The 14,417-nt window shown below is 34.2% G+C and overlaps 1 protein-coding gene across 2 annotated transcripts in view; it reads left to right on the top strand.

The window, feature by feature from the left end:
• The window catches only part of LOC148954224 (polyamine-transporting ATPase 13A3-like), a 158,012-nt gene that overhangs the window by 83,933 nt on the left and 59,662 nt on the right, over positions 1-14,417 (top strand). For both annotated transcript variants that reach the window (XM_089086075.1, XM_089086074.1), the window contains 2 exons: positions 4,651-4,932; positions 9,866-9,983. In XM_089086075.1, coding sequence (XP_088942201.1) covers positions 4,651-4,932; positions 9,866-9,983 — 400 coding nt within the window. The remainder of the gene's footprint in view (positions 1-4,650; positions 4,933-9,865; positions 9,984-14,417) is intronic.

The raw sequence follows: 14,417 nt of genomic DNA, 5'->3' as shown, positions 1-14,417 counted from the left end.
TATTGGTTTTTTAAAATATTTTGTAAGATTATTTTTAATTAAATTTGTGTATAGAGCATTTAGTGTATATTCCCCAAGTCCCTATTTGGGGTGTTATTGTTATTAATATGTAATCTGATATAAGTTACATCTTAGACTAACTGTTGTATGCCTTAGGCATGACTAATGAGGGCAACTTATTACAAAGTTCGTTGTGGTTAGAATTTTCAGATACCTGGCTTCCCAAATCAGAATAAAATGAAACAGTAGAAATATTAGAATTTAGAGCTTTGACAATATCATTTTTAGGCTGTTGAATGCGTTTCTCTAAATTTTGGTGAGTTCTACCTACATTGTATTTGACACAGTTACACTGTATTAGATAAAGTCCTCTTTGAGGAGTCGCTAAAGCGATGTCTTTACCAGAATTTAGGAAATTTGTTGCTTTGACATAATTAGTAAACACTTCACAGAGATTATTTTGTGGAGGAACTTTTTTAAGATTTGTAGTGATTTTGGGATGTAGGGAAGGTAAATAAATGTTTAGGGCTTGTCAGAAATCTCACAAGGTAAACTATCATCAATTTTACGGGAGTGTCTTTTCAGTCTACAATTAATTGAACTATCGATAAATAAAATAGGATACCCATTTCCAAAAAGTATACCCCTGATAAAGTTTAGTTCTGCTATGATGTGGGAATCAGGACAAATGCTTAGGGCACGATCGACTAGAGAAATTACGACAGCTATTTTAACTTTTGGGGGGTGGTTTGATTTAAAATACAAATATGTATTATTTTGTGTTGGTTTTCAATAAATAGTAAAATTGAGTTTATCAAAGCTACGAATAATTACCACATCTAGGAATGGGATTTTATTTGCAATTTTGGTTTCTAAAGTAAACTGTAAATTTCAATCATATGTATTAAGGTGATCTAAAAAACCCTTAAGTTCATTTTCCCCATAATTCTAGAGTGAAATTAGGTCATCCATGTAACGTCCCCAAAAGATATGTTTCAAGAAATACGAATCTAATGCCCAATTTTCAATATATTCCATATAAATATTCGCCAGTAGCCCGGAGAGGGGCGCGCCCATCGCTAAACCATTAATTTGCTAAACCAAACCTCATTAAACCAAAAATCACTACAAATCTTAAAAAAGTTTGCACACAACATAATCTGTATGTAGTATTTACCAATAAATTTGAAATTATAAATATCCTAAATTCTGGTAGCGATAAAACCCCAGTTACTCGCCAAAGAGAGGTCTATAAAATACCATGCGATTGTGGTAAATAATATGTTGGTATAACACACCAGAATTTAGAGAAACGCATATAACAGCGTAAAAATGATATTGTCAAAGCTCTAAATTCTAATATTTCTACTGTTTCATTTGATTCTGCTTTAGGCAGCCATGTATTTGAAAATTCTAGCCACAATATACTTTTTGATAATCTGTCCTTATTAGTAATGACCTAGGCATAAAACAGGTAGTCCAAGAAGCAATTGAAATCAGACTTAAGACTAATAATAATATCTCCTTAAAATGGGACTTCGAGGAATATACACTAAATGCTCTCTACAAAAATTTAATTAAAAATGATCTTAAAAAATATTAAAAAAAAACAATAGACATTAACACAGAACCGGTCACAAAAAGACCTTTGGAGGTTAGCTGCCAAAAAGGCTGGATTAGCAATAAGAACGCGTTTTTAAATTATTTTTCTTTCATCTCAATGAATCGCCTTGTTTTACCTCACTTTTTTTTTATCAGTCCTGGTTGAACTTCGCTGAAGTAAGAATGCTGTGACTGCTTTGAGAGATTTTAATTTTTGGTTTGAATGGTCGCATGTTGTTGTGAGACTTTTTGCTTTTATAAATTTTTGTCTTGCTGAGGATGGCCCTTGGACATAGGACCGAAATGTTCATTCAAATTATCTCTGCTGTCTTAAAAAAAAATTTTCCTATTGTTCTTCGTGCTTTTGTTGTTTGTTATGGAAAGACAGTGGGGTCTTCGTCGCTATTTTCGTTCCATTCCGGGACGACCTGCTTTTGTTCGGCCCTAGATGGTTGGCCGACAAGGACGAACTTTTGCAATCTTTCATCCACCATCCGCAGAATGTGTCCTAGCCATCTCAACTTTTCTCTCATTGAAGCCCCAGAAAGCGGAATTCAACAACATTTTCGCACAGCTTTCTGTTAGAGATACGGTCAGTCAGACATGGTCAGTCATGCTTCATACTAAATATTTATTGTAAGACTTCACGGCGATACCACGCCTAAATCTTTTCCAATAAACCATTAGACCTGACACTCTCTGTAAATAGATATCTTATTTTGAGATTTTTGGAGATTAGATCCTCTTTGACCTCAACAGATGAAGTAAAAAAAGAGGTGTCAAAATGTACCGTATAAACATCATTGGAAACATTCCGTCGGAGTTAGCATTTGGCTTCAAAATGATTAACCCGCATATTTGATAGCAGTGGCTAAGAAAGTCCTTAAGTACCAATTCTGGTGAAAATTAAACACTATTTTTATGACGTTGAACTCTGCATTTTTAAATAAGAACTTCTATATTAAAATAATAGCCTCTAATTCGTAATCAAAACTTTAGAAACTCCTCAATGTAACCCTTACTTTACATTTGAAACTTTTTCCTGGCCACGTGCTGTTTTCGTTTTTAGGATCCTCATATTTCAATTTTATATTCATATTTGTAATTAGTAAATCTAGTTTCCCATAAGTATCGATATTAATGGAAATCAAATATTATTTGAGGAATAATATTTTTCACATTATTTTAATAACGTGAGAAATATGTACTTTGACGAATTCTAATGGTGAGTATTTAATCTTTTAGGACGATTCCTTAAATGATCCCTGAGTGGCCATGGGTTGGAAAAGTGGTTGGGAACCAAATGCTTGGGAGTTGGCAACATGGATAATATACACTAAGTTAGAGGGGTAATACTGGACTGAGGGGTACCACTTGGGGCCCTTTTATTGTAATGATCAGATATCTACGCTTGATTCTAATTTCATTGAGGTTTACTGATGAAATATATTTAAGAGTTTTCACTGTTATCTAACACTTTCTAATGTCTATCACTTTTGAACGTTTTGATAAAGATTGATGTTGTGAAATTTTGGTCAGATAACATTTGTATTCTGTGTAGACCTCATGGCCCACAGGCTTTCGAGAGGGTGGATGAGTTATTTTCATTTGGTTTTGTCCCTTGGAAAGGGTAGTAAATCGTATAACTTGTAATAAAACTGCGATCAGTAAAAAAAGAATATATATATATATATATATATATATATATATATATATATATGGTTCCCATTCCTTCATTACTGAGTCTATTTTCCAATTTTTTCAGTTGATATCTCTGAAGTCAATAAGTTACCCATCACAAATAATCAAAGAATAAGAATTTTGTAGCATTACTAATCGATGCAATAAGACTTATCAAATAAACCTACTTTTTTCAAGCTTATTTATTTTTCTGCTATTTAGTATATATAAATATATATATATATATATATATATATATATATATATATATATATATATATATATATATATATATATATATATATATATATATATATATATATATATATATATATATATATATACTACATATATACACACATATATATATATATATACACACATATATATATATATATATATATATATATATATATATATATATATATATATATATATATATATATATATATATATATATATATATATATATATATATATATATATATATATATATATATATAGTATATATATATATATATATATATATATATATATATATATATATATATATATATATATACTATATATATATATATATATATATATATATATATATATATATATATATGTATGTATATATATATTGGTTCCCATTCCTTCATTACTGAGTCTATGCTAACACGTAGAATTTGTTAACTTTTTTTCCAATTTTTTTCAGTTGATATCTCTGAAGTCAATAAATTACCCATCAAAATAATCTAAGAATAAAAATTTTGTAGCATTACTAATCGATGCAATAAGACTTATCAAATAAACCTACTTTATTCAAGCTTATTTATTTTTCTGCTATTTAGTGTCCCCCCCCCCCCAAAAAAAAAAAAAATCAATAAAAAAAATAAGCGGATGCCAAGATTTTTTTTTTTTCTTAGGAAAGAGATTTTATGGTTCTTAAACGTCAAAACACAATGCCTAGGAATTTTAGGAGCATGAATTTATTGTCTTGGAAAGCTTCTTTTTTTATAAAGAAGTATATTAAAATTTTAAGAAAAAAGCGCGAGCACCTTTCTGTCTGTCTGTCTGTCTGTCTGTCTGTCTGTCTGTCTGTCTCTCTCTCTCTCTCTCTCCTCTCTCCTCCCTCTCTCTCTCTCTCTCTCTCTCTCTCTCTCTCTCTCTCTCTCTCTCTCTCTCTCTCTCTCTCTCTCTCTCCTCTCCCTGGCTCTATTTCTCTCCGTTTTAAAAGTGTCTTTTAACTCGATATCTCTTGAACTGTTTTAGCTAACTTGTGCGGGTTGAAATTGAATCTATAAAAAGTGTATTTCTTCACTGTTTTCTCTAATGAAATTGGCCTGATTTTCACAATTGTTATTACATTACTTATAATTTCAGATTGAGTATGAAGTTGGTATAATTCGTCAATTTCCATTCAGCTCTAGTTTGCAGAGAACCTCCGTAATCGTCCGAACATTAGGAAAGAGATACATGGACCTCTTTTGTAAAGGGTCTCCAGAGAAGATTCATTTGATCTGCCGGGAAGAAACAGTTCCCGAGAAGTTTCATGACCTACTTCGAGCTTATACTGCGCGAGGCTACAGAGTGCTGGCACTTTCTCATAAGCAACTTCATTCCAAAGTCACTTGGAAAACTGTTCAACGGATTCAAAGAGAACAGGTATTATTAATCAGATGTTTTGCTTTTTTTCTCCCCGGCAACACCACAGTCACATATGTTGATATAAAAATCTCAAATTTATGAGTGATCTGGGATTTTTCTTTGATATTAACGACAAATTTGTACTAGAGAAACAGAAAACTGAAATAGTAAGAAGCGAGCTTGAAAAGCTTACGTTCCCAGCTACTAATGAAATTCATTCCCAAGTACTGCCTACTAACACAATGTGTTTGCACCTTTTGCCAGATTAATAACACAGGTAGGAAAATTAATTTCCAAATCTTCCATCTTTTCTAGTTTAAAAAATGTGTCTCAGTTCTTATCTCTGGTTGACCACTCATAAAATTCACGCTTGAAAGTTGAACTTTCCTCAACTCAAACAATGAGGCATTATTGGCACACCAGTCATGCGAAGTGTTAATGGGCGTTAAGTTGACGCTCGAGGATGCTTTTAGACACGGCCTTGTTTTTCCTGGATGGGTAAATTGAAATTAAATAGCGGTTGAAATCTGGTCTTAGTAGGGTAACAGAATGTGAAGTAATGACTCAATGCATCGTAATTAGCGATTCGACATAAATAATTAATGAGTGTATAAATCGTAAATATTCCTTACAGTATGTCTTCAAGGATATTGTTCTAAATGCCTGGTTATACACGACATCATTCTAAAGGCTAACGCTTTTATCAATAGAAGAATCTTTCCAACAGGGCCACATCCAGGATTTTTTTTTTCGTGGGTGTTTTACACAAGGATTTTTTTTCGGGGGCGGGGGGTACACAATACAATTCTAAAAAAACGCATAAAATTTTTTATATCTATTTTTGTCACGTTTTACGAGTCAAACAAGCATTTCAGGGGAGGGGGGAGGTTCAAATCCCCTAACCCTCCTGGATACGGCCTTGATTACCGCCCCTTGGTTTTTCATCCCAGGTCCTTTTTCTGAGTCATCTGGGTTTATCGACCCTCCGTAACAGTCTAATGGTCATTCAACTTTTTTCTTTCGCGTTTTTGTAGTCTTTTACTTTGACTGAGTTTCCTTCTACGGATTAAATTTTAAATACAAATGTTTATATCCATATGAAAAAAAAGTAAAAATAGCTAATTTTTCTTTTATCCGGAAAAATATGAACTTTCTAAATTTACTTAAAAAAGGTTCTAAATTATTAGATTTAATTGAATTTAGCTTAAATTCTTACCTTAATTTTGCCTAAATTCTTACTTTGAATTTAATTTGATTCTATTGAATTTGATGTAACTTAAAAAGTTTTGTAATTGGGAACTGTTTATTATACATACTGCTTCTGGGTATCTCTGTAGTGGAAATATAACTCGTAAATATTCCGTTCTCTCTGTTTTGAAGAATAATACCTGAAATGACCCGTTATTTATACACAATACGAATCAAAAGGCAAATGGCTGTACAAATATAATAACACTTCAGATTAAATTTCTCTTCTCAGTTTATTACGATCAACTATCTTCTAACTGAAAAAAAACAGTGAAATCCATTCTTAAAAGCTTTGATGGGAGGAGTGTTGTAACTTCTTCAAGTGGGCCCTTCTGTTGCTGTGACTAAAACAGACAAAGGATTCGAGGTGATGTAATGAGTAATTTGATCATTAGGATCAAATGTCTTCTGACTGAAAGAACAGACCAACCGACTCTTTAAAACTGTCATGGAAGGAACGTTGTATGCTTTTCAGGTGGGTTGCTCTATTCTAATATAAAAACAAAAGGCATCGAATAAGCTTTAAACATATGGCATTAAACCATATATTTTTATGCTTTATGTCAAAATTTCCATTTATCAAGGTTTATATTTCTTAAGATAGAGATGATTTTGGGAGGAGTCTAAAGCTGTAAGTTGATGCTGTACAATCATGTCGAGTTGACCCTCAGGCCCTCAAGCCTTGATTCAAGTGCATATTTGTTGTAGTATAAATAAAGGAAGTAGTTGTTATTCTTTTTGTGTTTGTTTATTGAATAATTTTTTTTAAGTCTTCCATGATTAGGTTTTTCTCCTTTTCTTCTCTTCCTAATTTGTTCTTTCGTTTTTAGATCATTTTTAAGTGAGACAAGCGCCTTTGCAATATGAAAATATATTCTCATCAGGACTGCAACTCCTCAGAGTTTTTCCAGGCTTTAAGTCTCCTTCGGAAATACTTTTCTAGTTACTCTTAATCTTGGTACTTTTTATATTATCCTTTTTTCAATCAAAAATGGGCATGCAATGTAAGATAACACACAAATCATATTATTCCTGAAGCAAAATTTTAATAGGATCCGAATATACATTAAATAAATAAAAATTTCACATGTTCCTGTTGCTACGAAGAAGAATCACCAAAAATGTATTTTCTCTGTACGATAGTTATAATATCAAAAGCACACTGACATTCCTTGTATATAACCGATTCTGCCCGCCCATGTTCAATTCAAGTCTGGTGCACGGTTTGTTGAGTCTTCATGTGTAATCATCTTTGATTTTTTAAAAACAAGAAAAAAAAGCAGACACATCACTGCTTCTAAATCGGAAAAGTTATTTTCCTTTTTCCTATAGATGGGGGACTCTTCTCCTATGTGATGTTTTTGGCTTAGGGGATTTCAAAGGTACAGCTTGCATTTCGATCTGACACCATTTTTAGGAATTCCGGTCTATTTTCCGAAATCCCATATATTTATTTTCGTAAAGCTATTGGGGTTATCTCCAACCTTGAACTCTTGAATAAATTTGGCGTCTCCCTTCCCACTACTTAAGGATTTATACTTCCTGTCTCCACCCTATCTTGAATGTGATGACCTAGCTTGGTCCCCTGGTATTTCCCATGGGGATTCAAATAAAATTGAAACAATATTCAAAAAACCCTGGAAATAATATTCTAAGAAGGTAAAGTTCACACTGTCTTCTTTTAACAAAAAAAGCTAGGGTAGAAACGCTTCAGTGCAGGAGAGTTACGTTTTATCTATATTTAAATAAAAAAAAATGTAATAACAAAGCCTCGAACAGAAAACTTCTTTCTCAAACGCGCTCCCTACTCAGGTTCCTTACGTCTCGAGCTGTTTCTCATCCTGTTCCTATCTTGTCCCACGTCCACTGCTTTACCTCCCGATATAAAAAAAACTTTTGTCTCCTACATTGCCAAAATATCTCAATTGTTTCTCTCTTTTTATTACTTGTACAGGCATTGTCCTGACTTAAATCTTATCTGGCCTCTGTTGCTGTATTGATGCTTCTTCTCTTCTCAAAAGTCGGTGAATATGCCGATGATATTCGGCTCTGTTTGGCGCTAAACGGAGGAGGACCTGACCGTTGAAATTCTAGGACTATCTATTGTGAGGTGTATCTCGAGGTCATTTGCTATTTATCCGTCCTTCAAAGGTGATTTTTGGGTAGTTTACTTGATAACATTCGTTGGATATGACCAAGCCAGCGGAGCTGCTGACTTTTGATCTGGTCCATGATAGTGTGTGAGCCGTGGAGGACTTGATGAGGCCTTCATTGGATACTTGGTAAATGTAGGTGATCCTCGGAATGCGACGGAGGCATTCTGTTTAAATTCAGAGATTTGAAGCTCGTCATCAGCTTTGATTGACCAAGTTTGATGCGTAGCAATCGAAATTATGGGAGAGTTAAAAATTCGGACCTTCAATGACTTTGTCAGTGATTTGCTTTTCCAGGTTGACGAGAGGCTCTTAAAGTGGCTGCTTGCCAAACCGACTCTTTGCCTAATCGGTTTCGAGCAATCATTATCAAAGGTTGTTTTTCTATTTGCTTCCCTTTTATAGCTAGAAGCATGGCCCTGGATGCAGAGTCTCTATACACCCACATGACCTTCATTTTGGGTGTCTCAATAACCGTTCCTAGGGTTGCTGACATATACTCGTTCAGGTCTACCTGGAGGTGATGTTTCTCGATGTTGACCGCATTAGTTAGTTTGTTTATAAGCTTTCTTACTGTGGATGCGCCATCTGGGGTCTAAGTGAGTGATAAAGCTTCGTTGAGAAAAAGGTTAAATAGGATAGGTGGTTAAATAGGAATTAAATTGGATAGGGGGCAGCCCTGGAGAACACCTGCTGACGTTAGAAACTCATCCCTCATTCCGTCAGTCGCCTGAACCTGGCCAACGAAAATTGAATACATGTCTTGAATCAGAGGTACCATGTTTATGGAGACTCAATGTTGTAAGAATGGTTGCCAAAGCCGCTATGGCATATTAAAGCAAAGGTACGAATAAGGTCAATAAGAAGTAAAAGGAGCTGTTTTGTAATCCCCATGTACTTCTCCATATACATATATATATATATATATATATATATATATATATATATATATATATATATATATATATATATATATATATATATATATAGATAGATAGATATATATATATAGATATATATATATATATATATATATATATATATATATATATATATATATATATATATATATATATATATATATATACATATATATATATATAGATATATACATATACATATATATATATATATATATATATATATATATATATATATATATATATATATATATATATATATAATATATATATTATATATATTATATATATATGAACGAATCATTCATTTTTTCTGTTTAATCAACATCCTTTGGCTAGTTTTAAGCGTATTGTTTGTTTGTTCTTTTAATTTTTTTTTTAAATGTTTTTGTTCTTTTTGTAAAAAGTTTGGAAAGGATATCTATATGCAAACTTTGTCAAATTTACCGTATTCAGGCACAAGTCAGTTTGACCCCCCATTTTTGGATATTTTCTTGTTTAGGACATTTAGTTTTATCAGGTAATTGCATCATAGCTATTACCATGGTTACCACGCAGTAATGACCAAGCCAGGCTTTTTTTTTTTTAATCGTCAGTTGTTTTACAACCCATCCTCTTACTTTTTTTCAGGTGGAATCAGACATGAATTTCATTGGTCTCCTCATTATGCATAATACGTTGAAAAAAGAAACAATTCCTGTTGTAAGACAGCTAAGAAATGCAAATGTTAGAACTCTGATGGTAACTGGTATGCCCTTTTTCTTCATAGCCTAATTACTTCACTTTACTAAAAATAAGTGTGGGAAATTCTGTGGAACGCATCCTAAATATTCAAAGAACCACCGGTAAATAAAAATATTGTTGTGTGAAATTAAATTGTAACTTACCGATGACATTGCTCTACAAGAAGCATTCTTCGTGTGAGCTCTGGAGGTAATGGGCCTTTGCGGTTTGAACGTGGACTCATTTTGGTGACTATAATAATAATCACCAAATTGAATATTATATATTTTCCAGGTATGAAAAAACCTTTGTTCCGTTCATTACTGATCAAATAAACCACTAGTTTTTTTTTTTTTTTTTTTTTTTTTTGGTACTGGTGATACCCAAGTTTGTATCCGTTTGGTTCTTTTGTTCTCTCTTCCCTGTTTATATGTTCTCTTTTAAACCTTATAACGCTATTTTTATCACAATCTTATTTTTGGTTTTGTTATAGTTTTTACCTTTTTTAACTTTCTTACATTTTACGCTTTTTTCACTAATGAAAGGCTTTGCCTTTTTGATACTGTTGTTTTTTCTGATACTGACATTGTTTAGCCAGTTTTTTAGTTGTTGTGCTATTTTTATGATGTTTTTTTTATGATTCCGAAATGCGAATTCGGCCCTTCAGGGCTTGTGATAGTAATTTTTTGAAATAAATATCTTATCTTATCTAATAAGAACTTATCAGCTCAGAGAATCAGAAAAAATTAATCTCTTTATCTCCAGATATTTTTTCTTTGTGTCCTTTCCATTCCTTCTTCTTAAGTTCCAAGTTTTGATTGTTTTATTCCAGTAAATTCGAGAGAAAAACCAGGTGGCAAACTTAAGTGACAGCTCTCAAAGCCTTGGAATTACAAAGAGGTACGGGCACAAAAATATCTCTTTTTACCAGATTGGAATTATTATTTTAATTATGCAGTAAAAAATATTAATGAATTTGTTTCAAATTAAATACTTTGAATAAAAAAATTCCATTGCGTACTTTGCAATTTCCTCTGCTTCATCTAAATCTATAGATAGAAAGCGAAAAATATAGATATCTAAATAAATTCATCTTTGCGTGCACCACTAAGATAATATATGTAGGTTATGTACATCATGTCCGATACGGAACCTGACTATACTCTTTCTGAGCTTTTGAGACTTTTCCTCTTTGTAGTAGTTTCTGCCCGTTTTAACTTTGACTTGATTCTTTATTTTAATATCTTTCTGTTCTGAATGTTCGTTCTGGGTTTTATTTGTTTATTTATAGTGATTTGTGGTCATTTTACGATTGAAATGCTATTTGACCTTTTTTTTTATTTTCTTTGGCTTAATGTAGCTCTTTACTTTTCTTTAAAAGGCTTTTTTTTGCGGATTTTATTTTTAATGTTGATTGTTGTTCGTCTTAAATTGACATAATCTCTCTCATTGATTAAAAAAGAAACATTTTTCTCAGATGTATTAAAGAAAATCGTTTTTTTTTTCACTGTTTTGCTATAAGAATCCTTATTTTGGCTGGCTATTTATCAGTAGATAATTTTGCCACAATTTTTTACAATATTTGTACCATAGTGCTTTGGATGGATGAATACGAAAAATAACATTCCTATGAAAGGGTTGAAAATCTTCATAACCTTAGGAGTTCTATAGAGCTGTCGGAATTCCAACCCCCGTCATGTTACAACCTTTAGCAGCCTTTTTTTAGAAACTTTATACACATGGTGTGTTTTGCTTTATTTCAACACCCCCCTCAACGTTTCCTGACAGCTTCTTAATATTTTATCCTTAATATAAGTAGTAGACTAGCGGTAAAAGTAGTAGTAGTAGCATGCACATAGTGGCTTTTGGTTTGTTCAACATCCCCCTTAACATGCCCTGAAAGTCAAACATGCTCTAAGTCCTGAGATATCTCTGATACTCCCTTTTAGCTATCTTTGTGAACATATGGTGCTTTGATTTAGTTCAACATCACCTTAACATTCCTTAAAAGTTTTACCTTAATACCCTTAGCTCAACTGTCAACTGTCTTTTTCGCTTATCCAAAGACAAGTCCCCAACCACCAGATCTTCAGAAACGAAGAATATAGAGCCGTGGATAAAGCAGCAAAAAAGAGTGCCAAAAATTTACCAGAAAAATTTGATTGAGTAAAAGACAGTGCAGAAGTAGCGGAAAAAGTAGCGATGAGAGGGGAATCGAGAGCTTTTTATAAAATCACCAATGTGATAGTTGGTAAGAATTCCTTTATTCAACTAGGACCGGTAAAGACCCCTTGAGCATCCTGATAACCAAGCAGTCTGCGGTGAATGAAGTCTGGGCTTGTGCCGCTTTGAAAAGCTGTTGAACGTATCTCCATCAGACAACCCCCGTGAGGTTGCAGCCGCAACTTCGTTCTCCTTAAATGCTAAGACGAGTCGCCCGGTGAAGACCAAATTTCCACGGAGATGATAAAAGTGACCGTTCTCACATGCCTGACTTTCTGGACAGCTTTTTTTGGAGCAATCTGGGTAACAGACAAAGTACCTTCTGACTTTAAACACAGTACTCTTGTGAGGATCTTCGAGAGAGGCGACAAAACCATCCCAGGCAACTGGCGCGGACTTTGCCTGCTTTTTATACCCAGCAAATTGCTCTTATTTTTAAATATATTCTCCTCCTTCATTAAAAATTATATATTATGTATGTGTCGTCTCTGTGTGTTCACACCTTTTACTGCAGAGAATCAGCTCACAGCTCGACAGACACCTTCGTGACGAGCAGCATGGATTCAGACTGAACCGTTCTTGCGCGAATCGTGGATACTGACAAAAAAAAACAGAGAGCAGTGATCAACGATCTATATGATATTCATCGATTTTGAGAAGACATTTGACTCAGTTGACCGCCAAAGTATGTGGAAGATCTTGCTGAATTACGGAATCCCTGAAAAGATAGCTTTACTGCTCATTGCTCTCTGTGAAGATGATGAGTACTGTGTCAACACCAAGGGACCAAACTCGTTTCTTCCGCATACTGTCAGGAGTTAAACGAAGCTGCATCTTGTCGCCGCTACTTTTAATTGTAATTGAGTACATAATGCGAATCAGCAGCACAGACGACTTCCAGATGAACCCTGAAGTACGCCTGAGCGATATAGACTTTGCTGACGACATCGCCGTACTAGGATCATTCAAGCAACAACTTCAAGAACTCTTAGACCAAGTGAGGGAGAGATGTTGTCAGGTCGGTCTAAAAATAAATACTGAAAAAACAAAATTTATGGCCACAACAGACTCACCCCTGAGCATCACTTGCGGAGACCAAAAGTTGAAACAAGTCGTCCATTTCAAATACATCGGAAGCATAATAGGAAATACGGGTTTTACCACAAAAGAAGTGCTCACAGGCATTGGTAAAGCTAAGATAGACTTCAATAGACAACGGAAAGTTTGGCGGTCTCAAAGCCTCTCTCCACGGCTGAAATAACGACTCTTTAATAGCAACGTCATCCCAATTCTGCTTTATGCAACCGAAACCTGACATTTGAACCAGAAGCAAGAGAGGAGAACACATGGGTCAGAAGAATTTTCAACATCCACTGGCAGCAGAGGATAACCAATCAATCCATCCGTGACAAAACGGGTCTGTCTCTTGTGACAGATGTAATAAGAGTCCGTCGACGGAGATACCTTGGTCACGTACTACATATGGAAAATCCCTGGCTACCGATTGTAGCGCTCCATTAGCAACCATCGGGTACACGCCACAGAGGTTGACTCAGAAACACCATCCAACGAACGCGCTGGACAGATATGCAAAACCTAAACATCCCAATCCAGCCTCAGTGGGAGGATATACTGGCAGCAGCAAACTTGCGGGAAGATTGGCGGCTCCTTCTTGATCCCCTGGGTGCCTCAGACACAGGCGGATCCAAGGTCTAAGAAACCCTTAGCTCAGCTGTAGTAGTAATAATTGTATGCCTATAGTATCTTTCGGTTAATTCAACATCCTTCTCAACTTGCCCTGAAAGTTTCAACTTTATACTCTGAGTCGTTTCTGAAATTTTGCTGATATGCCTTTTTGAAAAAATGCACACGCATTGTATGATTTTATTTAGTTCCAAATCCTCCTAAACATTCCCTTAAAGTTTCATCCCAATACCCTCAGCCTCACTAGTAGTAGTAATCGTAGAAGAGGCAGTAGCAGTAGACGTATGCACATAGTGGCTTTTGGTTAGTTCAACATCCCCCTCAACCTGCTCAGAAAGTTTCAATATAATACCCTCAGTTCTTTCTGAGATAGTGTTGATGCGCCTCTTTTGACAAACTGCATGCATTTAGTGTGTTTTGATTCATATCACTCTCCCCTGTACTTTTTGCCTCAATATCCTTAGCCTTGGTAGTAGCAGTAGCAGTAGTAAAAGTATTAGTGGTAGCAGGAGAAGGTAGAAGTACCGTGCAC

Source organism: Artemia sp. Qi Xiang Cuo, chromosome 3 (genome assembly GCF_049724085.1).
Source record: "Artemia sp. Qi Xiang Cuo chromosome 3, ASM4972408v1, whole genome shotgun sequence".
In the NCBI taxonomy this organism is placed as follows: domain Eukaryota; kingdom Metazoa; phylum Arthropoda; class Branchiopoda; order Anostraca; family Artemiidae; genus Artemia; species Artemia sp. Qi Xiang Cuo.
Note: the sequence above shows the minus strand (reverse complement) of the source record. Positions and strands in the feature narration are given on the sequence as shown.